This window comes from Raphanus sativus, chromosome 2 (assembly GCF_000801105.2).
Source record: "Raphanus sativus cultivar WK10039 chromosome 2, ASM80110v3, whole genome shotgun sequence".
Lineage (NCBI taxonomy): Eukaryota > Viridiplantae > Streptophyta > Magnoliopsida > Brassicales > Brassicaceae > Raphanus > Raphanus sativus.
In genome coordinates, this window is record NC_079512.1 from 16,923,133 (window position 1) to 16,949,781 (window position 26,649).

General features: G+C 34.0%; 5 protein-coding genes across 6 annotated transcripts; all 5 read left to right on the forward strand.

Annotated features, from left to right (window-relative positions):
• The first annotated feature begins 1,791 nt into the window (after window positions 1-1,791).
• On the forward strand, window positions 1,792-6,645 carry LOC130508584 (uncharacterized). Its single transcript, XM_057004164.1, has 4 exons — window positions 1,792-1,986; window positions 2,084-2,221; window positions 2,327-2,409; window positions 6,415-6,645. The coding sequence occupies exons 1-3, from the start codon at window positions 1,792-1,794 to the stop codon at window positions 2,405-2,407; spliced, it is 414 nt and encodes a 137-aa protein (XP_056860144.1). The 3' UTR covers window positions 2,408-2,409; window positions 6,415-6,645.
• On the forward strand, window positions 5,454-6,146 carry LOC130508585 (glutathione S-transferase T3-like). Its single transcript, XM_057004165.1, has one exon. The coding sequence runs from the start codon at window positions 5,454-5,456 to the stop codon at window positions 6,144-6,146; it is 693 nt and encodes a 230-aa protein (XP_056860145.1).
• A 654-nt stretch (window positions 6,646-7,299) lies between the features above and the next one.
• Window positions 7,300-8,597, forward strand: LOC108849053 (uncharacterized). Its single transcript, XM_018622556.2, has one exon. The coding sequence runs from the start codon at window positions 7,305-7,307 to the stop codon at window positions 8,595-8,597; it is 1,293 nt and encodes a 430-aa protein (XP_018478058.2). The 5' UTR covers window positions 7,300-7,304.
• A 284-nt stretch (window positions 8,598-8,881) lies between these two features.
• Window positions 8,882-12,109, forward strand: LOC130508586 (uncharacterized). Its single transcript, XM_057004166.1, has 3 exons — window positions 8,882-9,829; window positions 11,846-11,937; window positions 12,022-12,109. The coding sequence occupies exons 1-3, from the start codon at window positions 8,882-8,884 to the stop codon at window positions 12,107-12,109; spliced, it is 1,128 nt and encodes a 375-aa protein (XP_056860146.1).
• Window positions 11,107-13,201, forward strand: LOC108826512 (uncharacterized). Of its 2 annotated transcripts, none has more exons than XM_018599893.2 (5): window positions 11,107-11,606; window positions 11,709-12,114; window positions 12,221-12,276; window positions 12,359-12,481; window positions 12,882-13,201. In XM_018599893.2, the coding sequence occupies exons 2-5, from the start codon at window positions 12,109-12,111 to the stop codon at window positions 13,036-13,038; spliced, it is 342 nt and encodes a 113-aa protein (XP_018455395.1). In that variant the 5' UTR covers window positions 11,107-11,606; window positions 11,709-12,108; the 3' UTR covers window positions 13,039-13,201. The 2 variants fall into 2 exon arrangements, with proteins under 2 accessions (XP_018455395.1, XP_018455389.1); XM_018599887.2 differs by having other exon boundaries at window positions 11,107-11,590.
• The last annotated feature ends 13,448 nt before the right edge of the window (window positions 13,202-26,649 follow it).

Genomic DNA, 26,649 nt, shown 5'->3' on the forward strand with positions numbered 1-26,649 from the left:
ATAATAAATAAGATTAAATTTAAATAGAGAAGAACTAAATAAAAAGTTCACAATTTTTTTTAAAAATGGAAAATATAAAATTCAAAATTCACTAGTGACGATGATGGTTTCTCACATAACCATTAACAATGACGATAATTGCCATATCTCCAAAGATAGTTTCCAACAACATCTTGAAAATGACAAAAAAAAATCTTTTTCAAACTTTTGAATTTTCATTTTTTTGAAATATATGAATTTTTTATTTTTCTGTTTTTGTAATTTGATCTCATTTAGTTTTGAATTTTAATTTTCTAAATTTTAATTAATTTCTGATTTTTTCTAATTTCTGATTTTTATTAATTAATATTTAGTTACATAAGAATCAAAAAAGTTAGAAAAATTTCCGAAATTAATTATTATTTAGAAAATTAAAATTCAAAAATAAATCAGATCAAACTAAAAACAGAAAATAAAAAAATTCATATATTTCAAAAAAATGAAAATTCAAAAGTTTGAAAAAGTTTTTTTTTTGTCATTTTTAAGATGATGTTGGAAACTATCATTTGAGATATGGCAATTATCATCATTGTTAATGGTTATGTGAGAAACCATCATCGTCACTTGTGAATTTTGAATTTTATATTTTCCATTTTTTAAAAAAAATTGGAACTTTTTATTTAGTTATTCTCTATTTAAATTTAATCTTATTTATTATTAATTTTTAGTATATTTATTTAATTTTCTAAAATTTTAATTTTTTTTTGAATTTTTTTTTGAATTTTTTTGATTTTTTTTGATTTTTTTGATTTTTTTAGTTTTATTAAAATTTTCGATTTTTTTAAATTTTTGGATTTTTATTTATTTATTTTGTTTATTTTATTAATTAAATAATTATTTTTGAAAAATTACCTGCTGAACCGGTCAATTTTTTGATTTGGAGGTTTTTTATGATACAAATGTCACTTTGAAGGTTAAAAGTGTTAGTGAAAATACTTCTAAGGTTTAAAGTGCTAGTAAGTGACACTTTGAGGGTTTTTTATGCGATTTTCCCTTATATATATATCTTACTTCTTTTTTTCGTAAAGATACTGTTAAGCCGAAACTATCCTACCACTGAACTATAACTAATGTCTATAAGAGCATGCCCATTAGCGGTTTTTAGAGGGTTCATGGGCTCAAGTTCTTAGGGCCGGGCAGGAAAAATTAAATCGAAAATGGGCAATATTCGGTGACCCGAGTCTTACGCGTGATCCGCTCTTAGACGGGTTCAAGACACGTGTTCGTAAGGCATTGGCCCCGCATTTTCGAGTTTACGCGAAGCATTGACCGAGACCATTCATTTTCTTTTGTTCTTCGATAGCTAGGGTTTCTTTCCTCCGAAAGGCGATTGAGAGGTGATTCTCGTGCGACGGCGAGTTCCGAAGCTTTTCACCATCAAATCGACGACGAACGGTTCCCTTCACGAGCTCAGGTCAGTATCGAGTAGATTCTCCATCATTTTAAAGCGGTTTGGGTCTCGGGAATTCTTAATCGATTTAGGGTTTTCGTAGTAGGGTTCGAAATCGAGTTGATTGTTTCGATTAAAGGTCATGCGGGGTTGTATTTACCGAGTTATGGTTGGTTTATCGGGGATTGTTAATTGATTTGGGGATTTAGGGTTAGGGTTCGAAATTGATTTGGGGGTTTTACAGGTTACGGTTCTTAATCGATTATGTGGGTTTTGTTTTATGGTTTTAGATCGTCTAGACGGGTTAATTGTTTCGGGTTCACTAATGATTGACATTTGTTATTGTTTTGTTTGTGCTTGAGATGGATCCCGCAGCAGAGAGAAGAGACATGAAGAGGAACATTGAGTACAACAACAGTTTGATCTATGTGGCGGATTCAGAGTACGGGATACCAAGTAGGTGTTACTGTGGTGGGAAAATGATAGACGAGGTTCAGGGGAAGGAGGAGAGAGACACTCTTCCGGGGAAGCGCTTCTTCACCTGCATAAACTACGAGGTAGTCTTTCAATTCTATCTTTGTTTCAGTTATTTTTCATTTTTTTTCCTGTCAAGATTCTGATGACTTTTATCTTTTTGTTTATGGTATTACCAAGGCTGATGGGCTCCATTATCGTCAGCCTTGGGTGTTTGGTGTCCAGGAGGAAATCGAGAAGCTGACTGCCCGGCTGGAGAAGGCTGAGAAGGTGATCAAGGAGGTGCCCATCCTCAATCAACAGATTGAGTCACTAGAGGTAATCTCTTCTCTCTTCATTGCATTGCTTTATTGTTTTGGTGTTTCATTAGTTTAGCAAAGATAACGTATTAACTCATTTTATTTTTCTTCTTTACATGTCCAGGAACAGGTTAAAAGGCTCTCTGGCCAGGTGGATGTTCTCGCTGTGAAGGTCGCCGACTTGGAGATGGTCTGCTTGGATTGAAGGTAAGACTCAACTCAAAGTTTTTGTTTCTGTTTCTCTTCTCGATTGATGTTTCTGTATTGCATTGCTTTATTGTTTTTTTTAATATATTAACCGTATATAAATTGACTAGAACTTTTTATACTACAAGTATATAAATTGACTAGAACTATAAACTACAACTAGAACTAAAACTTTAAAGTACAAGTAAAAGTAAAACTATAAACTACAACTAGAACTAAAACTTTAAACTACAAGTAAAAGTAAAACTTTAAACTACGACTAGATTTTACCCGCGCTTTAAAAGCGCGGGATTATATATTTTATAACAAATAAATATTTGGTTTTTATTTTATTGTATCGTTTTCTTTAGTTTAAATCTATATGATAATTATATAATGTTGTGATTAGTGTGTATACACAACTAATAGTTGATTTTGTTTGTTTTAGTGATCATTATTGTTAAATAAATATTGTGGTAATAGAGTATTTTTTTTTATGATAGGAATTTTTGATTAGAACTAATATCGTCAGATATTAATTAGTATCAGTTTTTTTACAAAAAATAAAAAACTACTTATATTCACAATATTATACAAAATATTGTTTACATTTTAACAGTTATAAACTTAATGTCAAAATGGATGTTTTAATATTGTATTCATGTAATTAATTTTCATGTAAAAAAGAGATTGGTTTATAAATTAGATGGTGATATATTATATACTTGGACTTGGGTCAAATTATAAATAGAGATAATTTTAATATTTTTCCTTTGTTGGGCCATATTTTACAAACGGAAAATTATTAAGCCATGTTATTAGCTTTACTAACATTATTATATATAGAAAATAATCTTTAGAGTTTCACTATATTGAACATTAAACTGCTTTACGATAGAAGTGTTTTACTTGATAGTCATTATAGATTTTGATAAATAAGAGATGAGTGAGATATGGTCTGGATAACTGGTGAAAATGTTTGTATTATAGCAAAAGCTATGGATAGAGTACGTTTAGGATCTTTATACAATCGGTAAAGATCTAGTGTATTTTAGAAACAACAAAAAATCGCAAAATAATAGAAACAAATTTGTAAGTAAATCTTTATTAAAATAAATTCTGAAGAAACACTAAAAATTTTCCTTAACTAACTTTGGAAATGTGACCTCTAATTAATAGTTTCTAAATTTTAGGAATAACAGAAAAATCGTAACTAAATCTTGGAAATAATGAAGTTAGATATGTATGAATCTTTAACATAGGTAAAATTGGAAATATGGTATTTAATTGTATAGATTTTTTTAATGTGTTTATGCTCCATGAATATTTTCTAAAAATACTCACCTCGTCATAAAAGTAATCCATATCACTTACCTACCAAAGGTAACGTCGTTGATGCTCTGCAATGTATTTTCTGTAAGCTTCGAACAGGGAAAACATTTTTCCTGCTAGAAACAATTAGCAAGAAGAAAATAAAATAATCTAAAAAAATACCATCCAAGTCTTCTGAAGTATCGAGACTTTCTTCATTCATGATCTTGAAATTTCAACCTAACCATAAAAAAAACATTATGAGACAGAGAGTCATCAAGACACCAGTAACTTTTTTTTGAAACTTAAGACACAAGTAAATTAGAAGACATAAATTGTCAAAACACTCACATGCTTCTTCTTCTCTTCCCTCAGTCCAGAAAATGAACTCTTGCGGCCATCATTAATTGCAGGGAAAATAAATCAGACACAAAGTAACATGAATTCCATTAAAAAGAAAAAAAGATTACAGCACATAGACTCAGATCAATATACCAGGCAATGAATCAGATTTTTTCACTTCTAACTCTGTTGACTACATTCGTCGTCTTCTTCTAAGTGGTTCGATCAAACGATGCGAGCTAAGGATAACCAAACAGTTTAAACAACACAATCATACTAATCAAGAAAAAAGTAAAAACTATAAACTAGAACTAGATCATAAATTGTATCGGTTTGTTGGTTGGTTGCTGTGATTAATATGGATGGTACTGAGCTTTAAATTATAACTAGATTAGGACCCGCCCTAAAGGGCGGAAATTGATTTGTCAAATTTCAATTAATAATATATGGTATATATAATATGTGTATATAATATTATATATATTTTGTGTAACATTTATATATATATACATATTAGACATATATATAATATTTTATTAAATATATATAGAATTTAATAGTGTTATAATTTGTGTTGTACTTGTTATTAGTTTGTATTTAATCTTCTTTCATTTTTAGTATAATAATTTGCCTTGTCACACCTTTTACCTTTTAACTTATACACATAGTTATGCTATTTTCAAAAAAAAACTTATACACATAGTCTCGTAAAATGTAATATATAAAAAAATATATTTAAAAAATTTACTGACCATATGCCACCATTATTTGGTTGTTTGAACAAAAAAAATCATGTTCTTGAATAACTATGTATGTTGTGATATGATGTAGGTGAAGAGTAAATATATGGAAGTAAAGTTAGTGATACGAACATGAGCCTATGTTGGTCTATGCCATAATTATTTGGTTTTTGGAAGATCAATGAGCATAAGCATACACGGTCTTTGTATGCTTACGTTGTAAATGAGTCGGATATTTTTTCTCTTATGTCTGGAATGATACGAAACTCGTTGATTTAAGAGTGATTCAGTTTTATATGATCTAATTATATTAAGAGATTAACCAAAAATATTATAAAAGTGTTACTGGTTAGGTTTAACTAATCTATGTTGGTTAAGATTTGGTTTAATTTAAGTTGGTAGGTTGCATTGTATAGAAGGTATGATATATTCTAGCAACAACTATGAAAGAGTCCAAAATTTAAATGAGAACTTCAAATAGTAGATAATCCCTAAATTAATAGATTAGATTTGCACTGATTTGATAGCTAGAGTTTAATGAAATAGCGATAGATAGTTGTTGTGTAATGAATGTTTGGTAGTTAGAGTTTAATGTACTAGACTAAACTAGTTTAAAAACATAGCAAGTCCTCATGTAAAACACACACATATCAAACCCAAACCGAAACCAAAATGGAACATTTACCCCAAACCTCCCAAACTTCTCTTCAAAGAAAGAAGTGGTCAACCAAAGAAGACGTTGTGCTCATCAGCGCTTGGTTGAACACCAGCAAGGATGCCATCGTGAGTACTGACCAGAAAGCCGGAGCTTTTTGGAAGCGCATTGTGGATTACGTCAATGCAAGCCCTGTGCTTAGTGGCGCCGTTCCTAGAGAATGGAGTCAGTGTAAGCAGAGGTGGGGAAGAATCAATGAGCAGGTCTGCAAGTTTGTGGGGTGCTATGAAGCAGCAGTGAGGGAGCAAGCGAGTGGCCAAAACGAGAATGATGTCATGAAGGCTGCCCATGACATCTTCTTTAATGATATTGGCATCAAGTTCACGCTTGAACATTGTTGGAGGGAACTTCGGTTCGATCAGAAATGGAAATCACTCGCTGTGCCCAAAGAAGATCCCAAGGAGAAAAGGAAGGAAGCTGCGGAGGTGGTGGCTGAGGAGGAAGGTGCGGATGTTCGGCCTCCTGGTGTCAAGGCTTGCAAAGCAGCCAAACGCAAGAGGCAGGGTTATGATGAGATACATGGCATGCTTGCTGTGAAAAAGGAGATACAGCAACAGAAACTCCTAGAGCGTCTCCTTGCCAAAGACCCTACCCATCTATCTGCAAACGAAATCACCCTCATGGAAAAACTCATTTCTGAAATGATTTGAGAACGGTGTGATAGGTTGCTTTGTTGTTTGGATTGTTTGATTGTTTTGCTTCCTGTTTGGCTTTTATTTTGGTTGCTGTTTCGGTTTTCTTTTGCTTTGTTGCTTTGTTGATAGGTTGCTTTGTTGATAGGTTGATTTGAGAACGGTGTGATAGGTTGCTTTGTTGTTTCGGTTTTCTTTTGCTTGCTGTTTCATTTTGTTTTGTTTTCTTTTTGTGTTGCAGGTCATGAGTATTTAATTTTGTTTCTTGTTTTCTTTTGTGTTGCAGGTCACGGGGTGGAGTTCAAGTTGTATGGAAGGAAGGAAGGGAATGCACTTGTTTTATTATGTTTAGCTTTATGGTTGTGTCACGGGAAAGTGTAGTATTTTGTTTGTCTCTACACTTCATTTCAATTCACGGGAATGTACTTGTCTTTATGTTTAACTTTGTACTTGTTTGGTTGCTCACGGATAGCAACCACATTGAACTTGTATCGACTCTGCCTACTCTATATATTAAGCATGTGTTTGTTTCATAAATTTGCTCACTACTCTCGACTTTACTCTTCTTTACTCTACTCTTTCCTTTACTCTTCTTTACTCTACTCTTCCTTTACTCTTCTTTACTCTACTCTTCTCTCTAGCTCTCGACATAACCCTGTCAAGACAACTTTCAAGACAACTATCAAGACAAGTATACACTCAACTATCAATCTCTATCTCTCTTTGTCATTTTATTACATAGACTACAAGTATACGCTCAGCTATCAATCTCTATCTCTCTTTGTCATTTTATTACACAGACTACAAATATCAAGATATCACATTTTATTATATATATTTTCTTAAAAATATATGTTTTGTTATTAAAGTAATGAAGATTTATATTTTTTATTTTATAAAAAATATGTTTCTTATTAGACTAGTGAAGATTTTTTTTTTTTTTAAATATATGTTTCTTATTAGACTAGTGAAGATTTATTTTTTTTTTCAAAAAAAGATATGTTTCTTATTAGACTAGTGAAGATTTATTTTTTTTTCAAAAAAAGATATGTTTCTTATTAAACTTGTGAATAATTTATTTTTTTTAAAAAATCTGAAGATATGTTTCTTATTAAACTATTGAAGATTTATATTTTTTTCATTTTGGTTTTGTATGAAGGAAGAAGTGTTCAAGTGATGTCTTTCTCATCAGATGATGCAGCAGATAAACTAATTGAAGATACGTTTGACCAACATGTTGATAATTTTATCGACCAACAAGTTGATAATTTCATCGACCAACAAATTAACAAGCCGAAGAGACGAGCTTATATCGAAAGACATAGGGAGCAAGGCCACGAAGACCTTTGGAACGACTATTTCAGTGAAAATCCTACATACCCACCAGAAATGTTTAGGCGGCGTTTTCGAATGACGAAGCCATTGTTCATTTCCATTGTCGATCGCCTGAGTAATGAAGTTCCATACTTTCGTCAAAGACGAAATGCTCACGGAAGGTACGGGCTATCTGCACTTCAAAAATGTACTGCGGCTATACGTATGCTAGCATATGGTCAATCGGGAGATACGTATGACGAATATCTCCGACTTGGTGAGAGTACCGCACTTTTATGTTTGGAGAAGTTCAACGAAGCGATAATACAATTGTTTGGAGATGAGTATCTACGAAAACCTACACCAGCTGATCTTCAACGATTACTCGATATCGGAGAGGTACGCGGATTTCCGGAAATGATAGGCAGCATCGACTGTATGCATTGGGAGTGGAAAAACTGCCCAAGGTCTTGGAGAGGACAGTACACACGAGGTCACGGAAAGCCGACTATTGTCTTAGAGGCTGTGGCATCACATGATCTTTGGATATGGCACGCATTTTTCGGTTTACCAGGTACCCTCAACGATATTAATGTTCTCGATCGGTCACAAATTTTTTCTTATATTATACAAGGTCGAGCTCCTAAAGTTAATTTCACGGTCAACGGCCACAATTATCATATGGCGTACTACCTTACAGACGGAATCTATCCGAAATGGTCAACATTTATCCAATCCATCCCACTACCTCAAGGTCTTAAAGCTGAGCTTTTTGCTGAAAAACAAGAATCCGCCAGAAAAGATGTCGAACATGCTTTCGGAGTTTTGCAATCGAGGTTTGCAATAGTAAAAAATCCTGCTCTACTATGGGACAAGGAAAAGATTGGAAAGATTATGAGAACTTGTGTCATACTACACAATATGATAGTAGAGAACGAACGAATCACATATACTATGTCTGATACATCTGAGTTCGAGTCGGGAGAGTCAAGCAGGAGTTCACAGGTGGAAATCTTGCAACCTACGGACTCCCCTTCCAACTTCGTTAATAGGCATGGCATTCAAGCTCAAATTCGGGATCAACAAAAACATGATCGTTTGAAAGCCGATTTAGTTGAAAATATATGGCAAAAATATTGTAATCTAGATGAATAATCTTTGTATGTTTTTGAATTTCCATTGTATTAAATAAAAACTTTTTTAAAAAATTAAAAAAATATATTATTTTATTCTTATAAACCCTATTTTCGGGTTTACTAATGGAAGACCAAAATTAATACGGGTTCATCACTATTCACAGACTCACCAAAAAAAAATAAAAAATTCCCTATAAACCCCCCCCCCCCGGGTTCACTAATAAGGATGCTCTAAGTGAGTTTACCATCGTTATCTAATTATTCAATCGACCAATGTGAACGTCTTACTAACTGTACCAGTTTATGATCGTCGATCGCCTGAGTAATGAAGTTCCATACTTTCGTCAAAGACGAAATGCTCACGGAAGGTACGGGCTATCTGCACTTCAAAAATGTACTGCGGCTATACGTATGCTAGCATATGGTCAATCGGGAGATACGTATGACGAATATCTCCGACTTGGTGAGAGTACCGCACTTTTATGTTTGGAGAAGTTCAACGAAGCGATAATACAATTGTTTGGAGATGAGTATCTACGAAAACCTACACCAGCTGATCTTCAACGATTACTCGATATCGGAGAGGTACGCGGATTTCCGGGAATGATAGGCAGCATCGACTGTATGCATTGGGAGTGGAAAAACTGCCCAAGGTCTTGGAGAGGACAGTACACACGAGGTCACGGAAAGCCGACTATTGTCTTAGAGGCTGTGGCATCACATGATCTTTGGATATGGCACGCATTTTTCGGTTTACCAGGTACCCTCAACGATATTAATGTTCTCGATCGGTCACAAATTTTTTCTTATATTATACAAGGTCGAGCTCCTAAAGTTAATTTTACGGTCAACGGCCACAATTATCGTATGGCGTACTACCTTACAGACGGAATCTATCCGAAATGGTCAACATTTATCCAATCCATCCCACTACCTCAAGGTCTTAAAGCTGAGCTTTTTGCTGAAAAACAAGAATCCGCCAGAAAAGATGTCGAACATGCTTTCGGAGTTTTGCAATCGAGGTTTGCAATAGTAAAAAATCCTGCTCTACTATGGGACAAGGAAAAGATTGGAAAGATTATGAGAACTTGTGTCATACTACACAATATGATAGTAGAGAACGAACGAATCACATATACTATGTCTGATACATCTGAGTTCGAGTCGGGAGAGTCAAGCAGGAGTTCACAGGTGGAAATCTTGCAACCTACTGACTCCCCTTCCAACTTCGTTAATAGGCATGGCATTCAAGTTCAAATTCGGGATCAACAAAAACATGATCGTTTGAAAGCCGATTTAGTTGAAAATATATGGCAAAAATATTGTAATCTAGATGAATAATCTTTGTATGTTTTTGAATTTCCATTGTATTAAATAAAAACTTTTTTAAAAAATTAAAAAAATATATTATTTTATTCTTATAAACTCTATTTTCGGGTTTACTAATGGAAGACCAAAATTAATACGGGTTCATCGCTATTCACAGACTCACCAAAAAAAAATAAAAAATTCTCTATAAACCCCTCCCCCCCCCGGGTTCACTAATAAGGATGCTCTAAGTGAGTTTACCATCGTTATCTAATTATTCAATCGACCAATGTGAACGTCTTACTAACTGTACCAGTTTATGATCCTCGTGTTCACATGCAAACTCGTTATCTTCAGAATGATTGTATATGCTTTCGATTTAACCCCACACGACAAATCACATTAGAAAAGTGTCGATGGGGGTCCTAAGCCAGCGTTTCCTGATACGATGTTTGGATTGAAGAAAATTTCCAAACCCAAAGATAACTCTAACTGCTTAACCAAGAATTCATATAGATATAAATATTTTATTGCGATCTTAGTTTCGAAGATGAAAGCAAATGAATTGTAGAAAGCTATTTGCCGCACCCTAAAAAAAGAAAAAAAAAGATTAAAAAAAGAAATGTAGAAGGCTAACAATTTTGGCCATAAGTTGCATCAAATGTCCAGAGCCAGTTTAACATGGTCAGGGGTCCTAGGGCAAAAAAAAAAAATTTACCCTCTAAAATTTTTGTTTATTTAATGTTTAAATATTTTTTGTTTTTAAAATTTCGGCTGTAATATTTTGTTTGATTTGTGATGAAAACAAAAATATTTTGGGCCCCTTTTGATAGGAAATTCTATGTAAAAACATGTATTTACAAAAAAAATAAAACTTTTAATTGTTAATATATGGGGGATTCGGGTTTAGATCAGGGGCGGTCGCACCGTTTGCCGCCCTACTTAACCGGCACTGCAAATGTCAACAGTGAGTTTCAACATATAAAGTATAGCTATCTATCTATCTATATAAAATACAGTTTCCTCTCTCCTGAGCGCGCCACGTAGGACGCCAGCGCACAAAGTCGTTTAATTCTATTATGACACGTGTCCAATAAATGAAACGCAGCATCTCGAGTTATTGCTTGCGTATGGGCTTCTGGTTGGGCTTTCACTAGCGCTTTATGTTGCAGCCCAGGGAAAACGTCGCTTTCCACGAATCCTAATCTATGTTCTTCGTGACGCTTCTATCTGCTGAGACGGAGATTATCCTGTCGTTTCGTTTCTGTAACTGAAATCGTTGTGTTCTTTTCGCCTTTACTAACTCCATCTCCCTTACTACTTCCATGATTTCTCATCCGTTGAATCTGGAGCTATAAATATGTGAGTTTGTATCTGTAAAATTCATCATTTTCACTTTGCGGTTTATGTGACTGATTGTGCTCCGCCTTGAGAGAGAAAATATTCGCCGCACCTATGTGTTTCAAGATATCCACCGATGCCTATATGATTTATCATGTAAGCTGTTGATGAAATAGAGTGGAACTTGGATTGGGATCTGTCGATTTTCTCAGATAAATGCAAAAGTCACATACTCTCTGGATAGGCATGAACTCTCCGGTGGTCCTATTTGTAACGTCTTCATTTACGGTCCCTTAGAATCATCAATCCAAGTGTTAATGTCTTCTGCACCACGTCTCCCACTCTCTCAATTTAATCGACCATGTAAGCATCCTCCATGGTAACCGCCTAAAGCTTTCAACTCACGCTGATTTGTGTACAACAGGATGTTGATTTCTATTGTAGAGAAACTGAGATTTATTTTCCACTTCTTCTTTGCCAGGAAGGAAAAGCTTTAAATTTAGAAGAGCCATCGGTGACTCTCATTGGTTTAATTTTACGGAATTTCCCCGATCATGTCGTCGTAGAACAAGAGATTTCAATTCTTCAACGATGTCTGGCATTTTGCTTTGCCTTCAGGAATCGGCCACACTACTCCGTCTCCGCCAGGGTATCCTCGCCGGTTCCAGTGCTTCTGATTCAACTAAACGTCAATTCCATAAGGATTGTCTGTGAGAAGGAGTGCTCAATCCTGAGGAAATGGATTTTTCTCTCTTGGTTTCTGCATATATGTTCATATTATTGGTGTGTTTTAGCTCTGTCTTGCTAGGTCTGATGATGATGTATATCGCTACCTTGAGCCTCTCTACAATGACCACAAAGAAGTTGGCAAAAGCTATCTGATGGGAGTAAGTTTCACTTTGATTCAATGGATCCATTGTATTAAACTTTCAATTGATTTTTTCATTAACGAGTTTCCTTAGATTTGAGTAGAGTTTTTGTTGACACATGTAGACGAATTCATTAAGGAACTTCAAACCAAGGACTGCAATACCATGCTTGAAGAAAAGGTTTGTTCTTCTCGCATTTAAGATGGACAATTTAAATTATTGTCTTCCATGTTTTGATAAACAAGTCTCTTGATTGTCACAGTGTCACAGTTAACGATGTTTTAATAACATCAACTTATGTCCATATAAATTGTGGAAGCAAGTTTGCAGAGTATGCATCACATTTGTCTACAAAGTGTCCCCGTATCTTGCCTTGGGCCAGATGGTATGAACAAAACTATCTAAAATTATTTTCTTTCATTAGTATTTTGTTTGCCACTACAATATTCATTAAAAAAATACATACTGATTATTGGAAGGCTTTGAGATATACCAGAAAATATTAGCAAAAGCACGCAAAATATTTTGGGGCCAGATTGATTATACTTGGACACTAAGTTTACCCTATAGATTCTTCTTATCATTCGAGTGTTTGCTTTTGTGCATAATCTTCGCAGATTTTATTTTCTAATTTAGATTCTTTAACATACTGTTACTAAAATGATACTCTTGAATATTGGTTCGAAATGCCTCAGTAGATACATGTCCCGGCAGCATCTTAACTTACTTGGGATTTAGACAGTTCTGCTATCATTGATTTTCAACTTTATCATGTATGTCTTCAGGAATCAACAGCCAAGGAAGCAAATTTTACCGAACGAAAGTTCTTGGCGTGAAAGATTGTCAGAGCATGTTAAACGAGCCGTACGATCTGCCCATACTGAGGTTTTGCAGCATAAGAAACCAACCTCAAATGCTAAGGATGATATAACAGGTGTATGAATATTGACTTCTCATGCTGTTCTGAGGCACATCTAAAAATTACACCTTCAAAACAAGTATGGTCACTTAGTTTTATTGTTTAGTGTTGCCTTCTGTTTTACTTATAAAGAAACTTATTTAACCAATAATGTGTCACTCGGTATATCAGAAATTCATTCCCTCCCTTGGAATCCGATAAATATTCATGAATTTGGACTTATGTAACAATGAGTTGAGTTCATATTCATGCTGTTCAAACAAGTCGCCGACTGAGTTAAAGATAGAAGATCTTATATTTACCATTTTTATAAAAAATAAAGCTTTGAGAAAGAAAGTCGCCAGGTCCTCCATTCAACCATACAAGAAGAAGGTCTTCTTTTTTTTTTCTTTTTTTTTTTCAAAGGAGGTCTTCTTTTTATTTGCTCTCATATTTAATTTAGTTGAACAATTGATCTTTCTCTATTTCATCAACATCAGTGTATCTGATATGGTTTAGTTACAAAACTGAGAACATAGAGCCACAGATTATAAGGGAAAGGTAAAGAAGAAGATAAAGAGGAACAAAACATGTTTCAAGCTCCAAAGGAAGAGGATATTCAATATAACAATAGAACCTTGATCAGCATGCTGACTCAACATAGCAAAAGTTTCAGCAATTTGAGTATCAAATAATCAATTTCCTTTTTTTTTAGAATTTCTGAGTATCATGACAAAACATCCTTCAAAGAAAGAGGTGTTGATCCAAAAATATGGAATCTTTCCATCTAAGCGGTTTAACCATATTAACCGATCTATAGCCATATCAAAACTTGAAAATTGAGATTATACAGCTAAGATAATTATATTTAAATAAATGTGTACGTTCTTAAAAAAATATATCATAAACTTAAAAAACATCAAATACACACCCAATACTGATATGAAAAAAAATGTACAATCTAAATGAGTAACGCAATACAAAATAATACAATAATAAAACTTAAACTAGATGATCTAAATACAATAAAATATTAAATTATTTACACCACCAAATGAAAATAGTCAATAAAATATTAATAACTATACTATAAATTTTACGTAACCTTCAACGAAATTAAGGTTGGGTATTTTAATCAAAATATTTTAACTATTAAAATTGATAAGAACAATCAAGGACATCAGTTTACAAATAATAAAACCGAAATTTTAATAATAAAGTCAATATTAAAAATAGATCAAATGAATATATATCTAATTTATTCTCGATTGTTGTTGGAGTAACAAGGAGAACGCACTACAACGGTTTGAACGTCGTCTTCACGAGTCTATAGGAGTGGAAGCTCAAACCACCAACCAGCTGCCATGCCAATTACATGAAGAACTCCTGCAACCATTGCTTCAACTTCAAGCAAGTCAAAACAATTCATAACCATCATCTGAAATGACATTACTGGTTCAAGCTCAAAATGCAACAACAACTCATGTACATTCATGTTTCATGCATTCTACATGTTGTATGTTGTATGGAACATATTTTCCACCACTTTTATCAAAACGTAATATATGAATTGATCGGTATATTTTCTGTTTCAGAAACAAATCAGTCATCCAAGTTAATATTCTCACTGCCAACCAAATGAACATACAAAAATGCTTAAAATCAGTTGCAAAAAGAAATTCTCACAAAAAATTGTTTACAAAAGATTTTTTAAACCAAAAATACATCACATCCCGCCCGACGGGCGGGCTTACCCTAGTATCTATATATAGTAAAGTTTACTTGAACGTATGTTAAATCATAAGCATAACCACACCGTCGTGATTTAGTAGTTTCCACTGGATAAGAAATTATTTGGTGGTCAAGACCACTGATCAATTATCCTTTGGTACAAAATCAATAGTTCTATGTGTGGTCAGCCGGCATGAATCTCTCACATATAACATCTATGCTTGTTTGTTACCGGTGGACTAACACACAAGAACATGATTAATCAGGCTTCGGCATGGACACCTACCATATTTAAAAAAAAAAAAATTAATCAGTGGTATAGAGAAATCTTTTGAACTTTAGAAGTATCAGATTTTTTTAAATGAATTATGCATCAACAAAAAAACCTACACTAAAATGAATTTTAAGGCATCTCCAACAGATTTTTAAATAAAAAAAAAACAAGATTTTTGACTCTCCAAAAAATCTTCAAACCAATCTACATAGTGAAACCTCAAATTTAAAGTTTTACTATTCAAACCTTCAAAAAATTATTCACTTTTAAATTTAGTCTTTATATTAATATAACTTATATATAATTTTAATAAAATTTATTTTTATATCATTTTAATTTTTATAATTGTATTTATTTAATATTTTAAATATATTTACATATTGTTATTAGCACATGAAATATATAAATATGTTAAAATTAAAATTCAAATTATTAATATAAAATTAATTTATATAAAAGAAAAATGTTATGTATATATATATATATATATATATATATATAAATGGACTTTTCGTAACTATTTTTTTTCTAGTTAAAATACTTTAGTTTAAAAATAAAGGATTTTATTATTTGATGATACTAAATTATCCATATATGAATTATAAATATTATGTTTTACATATTAATAAGTATTTATTATTTATTTTAAAATTATGGTGCTTATAATTATTATTAAAATTTAAGATTAAAACATAATATATATAAAAAATGAAAATTTATTTGAGGTTTCTTGTTAGAGTTTCAGTATACTACTAGCATTACAATAAAAACCTATTTTCTACGAGAACCGAATTCCTTATAAATTCTTCACAATAGAGTTTTACGACGAATTAACGTCGAAATGTGTTTCGTTGTTAAACGTACATCGTAACGGACGTTTCATCGTAAAACGAAAGGAAAATATTCGTCGTAAACAACTCGGTAAATTTTGTTGTAAAGTACTCTTAACATTTCGATGTAAATTCGTTGTAAAATTTTCGTCGTAAAGTACTTGTAACACTTCGATGTAAAGTCGTTGTAAAATTTACGACACTTTATTGATAACTCCTGCAATATAAAGTCCTTGTAAGATTTATGAGGCATTTATGAGTAATTCTATTTAAATTCCATGTAAATTTACAACGAATTTACATTGTTAGTTATTATTTATAATTTTATTATAATTTATAATTTAATTAAATATTAAACATTTAAAATATTTTAACTATAAAAAGAAAAAAAAACTATAAATATGTCATAAAATAATATTTAAGTTTAAAATACAAAATGAAACAAATGAAAAAAGGTACGAGAGCACACCATCGAAGTAGTTGGTGGGGGCGCTCGGTACTGCAGAGTCTCCTGGATCGATCGATTCGGGATCCCATTGTTGCATCCCAAGAGCTTCTCGTCTGGCCGCCAACGCTCTCTGCATACTCATGTTTCCCACCGCCATCACATTCAGCAGATCCTCAAGTTAGTCCAAACGGACCTGCTGGGTATCCAATCGAGCCTGCATCCGAGAAGTCTCATGGTCCCGTCTCGAAGAGTATGACGAAGTCGCCCTTGCAACTTTGCTAACAGAACCTATTCCCACCGTCCGTCCCTTTTTTTAGGAGCCACCTACAAATTTTTTTATTAATATAGTTAATTATATTAAAATAGTCAAATTGATTTAAACAAAGCTTTAAAATTTTACCTCTTCGAAGATCTTGTTGACCTCTTCTATTGTCAATTTGACGGGTAATCCATCCGGAGACTGCTGGGTTAGTTGCATCTCTCACTCTTCAACCCGAGCAGCCACATTGTTAAGGAGTTTCTCGGATGCAGTATCAGCAAAAGTCCCATTTGATGTGGGGTGAGTCATCTTGAAGAGATCAGATAGAGACGGCAAAACTCTCTTCTCAAACTACAAACATGAATAATAAATAAAAGATTAAAATTAAAATTTATTTAATAAAATAAATATTACAACTAAAACTTACAACTTCTAGACGGATCCCGGCGTATGGGATTTTTGTCCGATTCTATGAACCATAGGCAAATGACCATTTTTATCTTTCGTTCTTCGGGAAGCCGAGCAGGAGTTGGCCTTTCAGATTGAGGTGGGTAGCTTCCAGTAGACGATGAGGCCATCCCACACCTCCTTCGTGACCTCGGTGGGCTTTCCGTCATAACCAAAGATCTCCCACTTATCCTTCCAATCCGAGACCGTATTGCATATGCGGGTCTTCGCTCTTGCCTGGAATTCCTTCTTCACCTTCTCGGTGATTCCTAAAGACCAGTGTCACCTATGCTGAAACAAACAAAATTTTGAAGAAAATTAAAATAAATAATTAATAATTAAACAAATTAAATATTAAAAAATTACCGCAAAACATTTAAACCAAGTTGTCTTAACGTAATTTGGAGTCATGCTCCAGTTTGGATAGGCCATGTCGTAATATCCCTTGATCGTCTTTGAAACGCACTTGGAAACACGATTGTTGGTTTCAAACCTGAAAATTGAACCAATTTATTAAAAAATAAAATTGATTTAAAATTTTAAATTAAATTATAAAATATATTTACCAATAAGTACGTGGCGGTCTATCAGGGTCCAAAATGTCCAAACCCTCCCGTCCAGGCTGGGCAATAAAATCCTCCACTGTATATCTTACATATGGTGTAGATGGAGACACCCGCAAATCTGGATGAGCAGCTTCCTCTGGGGCAGGTTGAGGTGGAACTGCTGGTGGAAGAGTTGAAGGAATCTGGGAGGGTATCAGAGGTGTAGGAGGAGGAGGGCTCCAAAGTCTCTGATATGTCCGAGAGTCAGGAAGTACTTCGGAAGATGATGGACCACCGGAAGAAGATGTCCCCGCACCATCGCTAAACATCTGAGAATAAGTAGGTGCTGCAGGTTTCCGAACCACAACACAATTAAATATAATTATGTTACCTAAATTAACCGCCTAAACTAATTCCCTAAATTAATTAACCACCTAAACTAATTCTTAAAAAAAACTAGAGAGAGAGGAAGAGAGATACCTTAGAAAGAGAGGAGGAGACTGTGAGGAATGAACGAGGAGTTCTTCGTTCAGGCGTCGTGTATATATAAGAAACCATAGTCGTCATAGAGTCGTCCTAAAATTTACGACCAAATTACCATGCCCGCGTTTTTTCATTTACGACGAAATGCACGCCCGCATATTTTCATTTACGATGAATTTACATTGAAACGTGGTTTTAAATATTAAAATGAATTTACGACGAATCTTGTTTTACGTCGCCTTTACCAGGTCCGTGTTTTTATTTACGACGAATTTACAAGGAAATATATGAAACCCCAAAAATCAAACCCTAAACCCTAAAGTTACATATCTATAACATCATCATCTTTTACACCTTCATCCTCTTTTTCCAACTCGAACCCTAAACTCTCATTAAATTTTTAAAATCAAAAGAATACATATTATATCAAATAGCATTTGTTACACATACATTGATCAATTGATAAAAAACAACATTTGTTACATATATTGCATCATGAAGAATCATTTGAGTTCTCATCAATATCAGCACAATAATCATCGTCGCTTCCATCGAACTCGTCTTCACGTGCTTCATCTGTCACATCTTCGTGAAGATTTTCATATTGACGGTTATCCGGGACGATAGGAAGGATATCAACAGTCTTTTAATCAGGTACCTCAACTTCAGTGATAGCATCTTCTTCTCGCAAAGGTGGTTCTTCTCCAGCAACAATTCGTCCACGAGGTATAATTTTGATAACAGCTAACTAATTTATCCCAGAACTTCGAAGGCAAGGGTATGGAAAGAAGCTAACTTGGTCAGCTTGGGAAGCTAAGAGGAAAGACTCGAATTTTTTCTATCTTCTCCCAGAATTAACATCCACAACACCAAATTTGTTAAATCGAACATCGCGGTTCTCAACGGGGTCGAACCACTCACATATGAAGAGGACACATTTTAGTTTCAACAATCCTGGAAATTCCACTTCAATAATCTCCTGCAAGATACCGTAAAAGTCTGTTTCGTCTTTCACACATATTCCATAGTTACTTGTTTCCTGATATCTCTCATACTCATATGTACGAAAGGTAAAACCTCGTGTGAAGTACTTAGGTGATGTGGTGACCTTTGCTACTGGACTTTGGACCAAATCATGAAACCATACGGGGTAATATGGATCGTCATAATCAACCTACAAATTAATGCATCACAGCTAGAAGTTTACATTATTATAGTATCAAAGCTTGCTTAATATTTTAATTTTACATGTGGTTTTAACCACTTGACAAAGTGTTTATCTTTCTTTGCGTCCACCTCAGTTGCGGATATTCCTGAAAATGGTTCTTCAACTTGAGATATAAACATGATGCAAATTAAACATATGCATCATATCATATAATTAACCTTGTATCATATAATACACATCAATATTTACCTTTTAAACGAATACGTCACTGCATCCTTACAGTTGATCATGCAGTTGTCGATGCATCATCTCCAAAGGCAACCCAAGACTATAAACCAATTTTTGAATCTCATAACAAGATTCAACTAACACGTGATCTTCTGGCAAATACTCTTTAAACAACTCCGCCCAAGCATCCATGCAATTCTCAGGTAAATTATGATCCGTTTTAATATTCATCATCCTAACTGCTAAAGATAATTTAGAGAGATCTTCTCTACAAACAGTGTAGATTTGTTGATTTACTGCATCTAGCATTTCATAAAACTTTTTTGCATCCAAATTAGGCTCTTCTACATTTTCACTTTCATGAGTTATTGTTGTAGTTATTTCTAAAAATGCATCAGTAACCATTTCTAGAACTCTATCATGATCTACCATCTGTCCCTCCTGATGGTAACTATATTCATTATGCAAATAATTTGGTTCTTCATTATTACCAGTATCCTCAAAATTATTATTATTACTACTACTAGTTTTATTTCCACCATAACCCTCTCCATGTTGATACCAAATATAATATTGTCGTGTAAATCTTTTGTTTACTAAGTACTTGCATAGAGTTTCACTACGTGCAAATATTGAATTTTTGCATTTTCTACAAGGACAAAACATCTTACCGCTTTCCTGTGTGATCGGCGTACATGCCGCCTGGTGCATGAATGTCTCTAGCCTCCTCAGAAATCCATCCATTAATCTATCAAAAGAATTTTTATGTGAATACATCCAACTCCGTAACTCGTAAATATTATAGCCACCTTTTTTTTCTTAAGATTTTTTTCTTTATTTTTTATTTTTAATCCGTTTGTGTGTTGCTAGCATTGGGAAATGACATATATGTAGAAATTTTTTGAGTTTTGTAGGTGAAGGTAGAACAAATATTTTACAACAAAGTATTTTACTAGGTTTTTACATCATTCTCACATATGTTTTACAACGAGTCTACAACGAATTTAGTTAAGTTAAAATCCACTAAATACATGTTTCCACCAAAATAACGGTAACATGATTTATCATAAAACACTTGTAAAATTACAAGGACTTTACGACGAAAGGTCCTTTTCCACGTAAAATCGTCGTAAAGTTACATTGATATTACGACAAACTTTTTTTTCTTGTAGTTTTACAGCTGGTTTACGACGAAATCGTGTTTCAACGTAACTTTGTCCTAAACATGTCGTAAAATTACGAGGAAATATTTTCCTTGTAAATGTTCGTTGTTAGAACCGCATTTTCTTGTAGTATGGATATTTTCTCGAAAAAAAGACATGTACAAACTCAAAAAAATCCAAATGGATTTGGATCTCGTCATAAAATCTCACTATGAAATAATCTATCGAACTCTACATCAATCAATTTCGATTTTGAGATAAGTATTTAATTTTCTTCACTTTTTTCTCATGTGGTTTTAATTGTTCCTACGTATACATATTGACCATTGAATATTCAATCAGTTATATTGGCCCGACCTTAAATCATAATCGGAAACAATCTAGAAGGAGATGTGATCATTGTTAATCTTAAAAACTTTCTATGCTAGTAAATTCAACGCACCATATCTTGAGTAGTGTAATTTTTAATTTTATTGTACCAGCCATGATATGACTGGGTATTTTATTCGTTAATTTTATATTTTATCTATTAATTTTGATTTGATTTGTTGTTCGTTTCCATTCGATCCAAAAAATTAGATATCTATAAGTTTTCGAGATAAAGTAAATATTGAAATTCAATATCTGTTAAACACGTAGCAAATCACAAATATTAAAAATTCCAGTCGAATATCTGATCCGTTCTGATTTTTATAAAAAAAATGTATATGCACAATTAAATGTAGAATTCTAAATGTATAATTTATATAAATATTATTTTAAATATATTTTTTAACTTTATTTATAAAACTACATATAGAAATATAAATTAAGAAAGGGATATAAACTCTTTATAAGAATTATTATTCTTCTAAAATTTTGTGTTTTATAAGAGTCTTTAATTATTTTTTAAAAAAATTATAAAACATATATTTTCAGTAATCTTTATTTTATAATGTATATTATGCTAAATATATTTTTTGAATACAAACTTGTATGATTTTTTCTAAATTGTTTTGTATTAAATAAGATGGTGAGATATCCGTAAATATTCGCAAATATCTGAAAATTTTTGGATATCCAAAAACCGGATATCCATATTTATCTGAAGAAAAACAAATTAGAAAATTAAATATCTTTAAAATACAAAAAGAATCTCGAATACTGAAAGTACAGTGAAACCTTTATAAATTAATAATGTTGGGACTACACCAAAACTATAATTTTTTATTAATTTATAGAGATTATTAATTTATCGAGATATTAATTGAACCAAAAACTTAATTTGGGACTATAAAATTATATTAATTAATAGAAATATTAATATATCGATTATTAATTTAAAGAAGTTGTACTGTAACTGTCTTATTTGATCCTCGTCCCCTACCAGCTACAAAGTTAAATACAAATATATGTGGTAGTCGACCTTTTATATATGTTGTGAAACAGGAACTACTGAGATTTAGATATGAAGAGAATTTTACTTATTTTGGAAACATCGTAAAAATCACTAGAAAAAATGGTCTCACAGTCGTAGACTTATAAAGGTTAGTTTAATCAATTGTACTCTGATAAATGATAAAAACAATCAAGTTAAATTATTATTTAAAATCTGCATAATTGGATTGGATCGTGTGGAATGAAACTAAGTTTATATAATGATTTTGAAAATTTACGTAAAGTAGGTCTGAGACTATTTTATATCATGTCATTTCCTTAAACCATATTTGAGTATTTTGTTTTTCTATTTTTCAGTTTGAAAACAGACCTATTTATCTTGACTTGCTTAATTTTATTATTAAGAAACAAATATTTACAAGATTTCTATAAAAGGTGACAATATAAGATAGAAAAAATAATTTGTTTCTAAAAAAATTATATTTTAAATTTTTAATGTATGTAATAATAGCTAATTGTAAATTTCAAAAATATTAATTATGTTTACTAAATTGGGATTGGTTAAAAATTATTGAAAATAGCTAAACACAGAAAATAATATATTTATTATCAAAATTTTCCGTATATCTTAAAAAGTGTAAAAATTCTAGAATATACATATTTTGAAACAAAAGAAATATTACATTGTATTCTTTTACTTCATTTAATTTGTTAAGGCAGTCTTTAATTCTTACAAATGCAGATGATTTTCTAAATAATTTATGGCTGACTGACAAACGCTAATTTCAGAGAACGATAACTAGTGAACTGATGTCAACGATCAACAAATCATTTACAGAAAAAAAAAGATAAAGAGAAATTATTTTTAGGCAAAAAAATGATAAATATATCCGATTAAACTAATTTATATGGTTTGTTTGCAAATTTGACTCAAAATACAAAGTTAATCTAGAACTAACCCATATTTTTTTGGATTTTTCTTTTGTTATATTCACCCCACAAATTCATATTATTTACGAAAATGCCATTAATTTATTTTTCGAAAATGACATTTTTACTTTCTCAACTTCACCATCTTCAATTATTTACAAGATTGACATTACCATCAATACACCAACCACCATGAACAACCAATCTGAAGTTCTTAATGCAACTCAAATTGAGTTACACTCCTTTTTTCTCAATTCTTATGAACTAAAACAACTTCTCTTTCACTTTCTCTCCATATACATTCAAAAAAATCCAAGATTTTGATTCTAAATTTTTATGGTTTAATAAGGCGTTGAAGCTTACGATTCTTGGTGGGTCACTTTTGTTTAAGATTATGGGTGCTTCGAAAAGACATGTATGCTAAACAAGTTATCTCAGTAGTTGAAACTATGAAATCAGTTTTTTTCTTCAGATTTGTTCGTGCAGACAACTTACAGGTAAGTCTTCTGGCTGTAGACAACTACATGAAAGTCTTCTGGTCAATGGAGAGGTTAATTTTGCAATTTAATTTTAAATTTGTTTTTATAGACGATTTACATGGAAGTCGTACATCTTTGTTTGTTAAAAAAAATTGAGACGATTTCCATGTAAATCGTCTAGGGTAAACAAATTAGTTTTGCATTAGACCAGATTGTGTCAGAAATTTGACTTTTCCTAGACGACTTACACATAAGTCGTCCAGTAGAAAATTAAAAAAAAACAATATTTTGTTATACCTAGAGGACTTCCATATAAGTTGTCTCAGGTTAGTTTTGCAATTAGAAAATAAAACTTAAAATTTTATTTTTTTCTAGACGACTTACACGGAAGTCGTCCGTTAGACTTAAATAGGTCCATCAAAACCGCTTCCCCTTTTTTTTTTTTGTTCGAGCACTTACTTGGGAACAATCGGCGGAACAACCGCTGGAGTGCTCTCCTGGAGTGATCTCGAATTTTCTTGATTTTTCAACCTGCAAGTTAGTTCTTAGAAAGATAAAGACAAAAAGAAAACAATATTTACATTCACAGTGGGTTATCTCCCACCAAGCGCTTGTTTTCTGTCACTAGCTTGACTTCAATGAGCCGATTAGGCTTGAGCGGGATCGCTTAAGGGTATCTCTACACCTTCAGCGATCGTTGTGTCAGCAAGATATGGCTTGAGACGCTGACCATTGACAACAAATTCACCACCTCTTGTGTCCAGCAACACAATAGATCCGTAGGGGCGAACCTCCTTGATGGTGAAAGGTCCAGACCATCTGGACTTAAGCTTTCCAGGGAACAGCTTAACCCTTGAATTGAAGAGTAAGACCTGATCGTTCGGAGCAAAGCTTCTGCTGATAATCCGTTTGTCATGGAATGCCTTGGTCTTTTCCTTGTAGATCTTAGAGCTCTCATATGCTAGATGCCTGATTTCCTCCAACTCGTGGATCTGAATGGTTCTCCTCTCCTTGGCGGGTTTGATGTCGAAGTTGAGTAGTTTGACAGCACAAGCCGCCTTGTACTCTAGCTCAACAGGTAGGTGGCACGCCTTGCCATAGACCAGATGATAGGGAGTGGTCTCTCAAGGGGTCTTGTAGGTTGTTCTGTACGCCCAGAGAGCATCGTCAAGCTTAAGGGACCAGTCCTTGCGGGTGGTGTTGACAGTCTTCTGCAAGATGCTCTTGATCTCTCTGTTGGAAACTTCCACTTGACCACTTGTTTGGGGATGATAGGCGGTTGCAACCTTGTGTTTCACACCATTCTTGCTCAGCAATCCTTGGAACAACTTGTTGATAAAGTGAGTTCCACCATCGTTTATAACCACTCCAGGCACTCCAAATCTTGGAAAGATGATGGAGGTGAACATCTTGGTTACAGCTCGCGCATCATTGGTTGGACTAGCAATCGCTTCTACCCACTTGGAGACATAGTCCACATCAACCAAGATGTACTCATTCTTGTGAGATACTGGGAATGGTCCCATGAAATCGATCCTCCAGCAGTCGAACAATTCAACTTCTAAGATGTAGTTCTGAGGCATCTCGTTTCTCTTGCTTATACTCCCCATCCTTTAGCATGAATTGCATCGTGATATGAAAGCGTGAGCATCTCTGAACATAGTGGGCCACCAGAAACCGGCTTGGAGGATCTTGGAAACTGTCTTGAAGGTGGCAAAGTGACCAGCATAAGAGGAACCGTGACAGTGGTGAAGGATCCCTGGAATATCAGCCTCTGGAACACACCTCCTGAAGATCCCATCTTTGCCTTGACGATATAGATATGGCTCATCCCAGAAGTAGTGCCTTGCTTCCCTTAGAAATTTCCTCTTCTCATTCCCAGAAGTAGTGCCTTGCTTCTGGATCACTGCAACGAATTCTCCTTCTACGCGAGAACAGTTCTTGATGACAGGGGACGACTGTTCCAAGTTGCACAGACCAATCGCGTTGACGTATTCCATCGATTGTTCCTCGTCAAGAACTGTCTCATCTGACACTTTCATCCTAGAGAGATGATCTGCCACTCCATTATCAACCCCCTTCTTGTCTCTTATCTCCAGATCAAATTCTTGGAGCAAGAGAATCCATCTCAAGAGTCGCGGTTTAGCATCCTTCTTCGTGAGTAGGTACTTGAGAGCCGCGTGGTCCGTATGCACAATCACCTTTGATCCAACCAGATAGGATCTGAACTTCTCAAACGCGAACACGATGGCAAGGAGCTCCTTCTCTGTGGTTGCGTATCGGCACTGAGCTTCATCTAGGGTTCTGCTTGCGTAGTATATCACGTGAAGCTTCTTGTCTTTACGCTGTCCAAGGACTGCTCCCACTGCAAAATCACTTGCATCTGTCATAATCTCAAAAGGAAGATCCCAGTCTGGAGGTTGGACAACTGGTGCACTGAATAGAGCTCCCTTGATCGTGTGAAATGCGGCTAGGCAGTCACTATCAAAAGCAAACTGAGCTTCCTTGCAGAGCAACCGAGTGAGTGGTCTCGCGATCTTAGAGAAGTCCTGGATGAACCTCCTATAGAAACCAGCATGTCCCAAGAAACTCCTGATTCCCTTCACTGAAGTTGGTGGTTGCAGACTCATCATGACCTCGATCTTTGCCTTGTCCACCTCAATGCCTTTCTCTGATATCTTGTGTCCCAGAACAATCCCATCTCTGACCATGAAGTGGCATTTCTCCCAGTTCAGCACCAGATGCTTCTCCTCGCATCGCTTCAGCACCCTGCACAAATTTGACAAACATACATTAAAGGAGCTTCCATAGACGCTGAAATCGTCCATGAAAACCTCCATTATGTCTTCGATCAGATCAGTAAAAATCGACATCATGCAGCGCTGAAAGGTCGCTGGAGCATTGCACAAGCCGAAGGGCATCCTCCTGTACACATATGTTCCATAAGGGCATGTGAACGTCGTCTTCTCCTGATCGTCTGGGTGGATGGAAATCTGAAAGACCTGAATAACCATCTAAAAGCAATAGTAAGGGTGGTTAGCCAATCTCTCTAGCGTTTGATCAATAAAGGGAAGTAGAAAGTGATCCTTACGAGTCACAGCATTAAGCTTGCGAAAATCAATGCACATGCGATGACCAGTGACTGTTCTAGTAGGGATCAATTCATTCTTTTCATTGGTTACTACAGTGATCCCACCTTTCTTGGGTACTACATGCACATGACTAACCCAATTATTATCAGAGATCGCATAGATCACACCTGCTTCTAGAAGTTTCATTATCTCTTTCTTTAC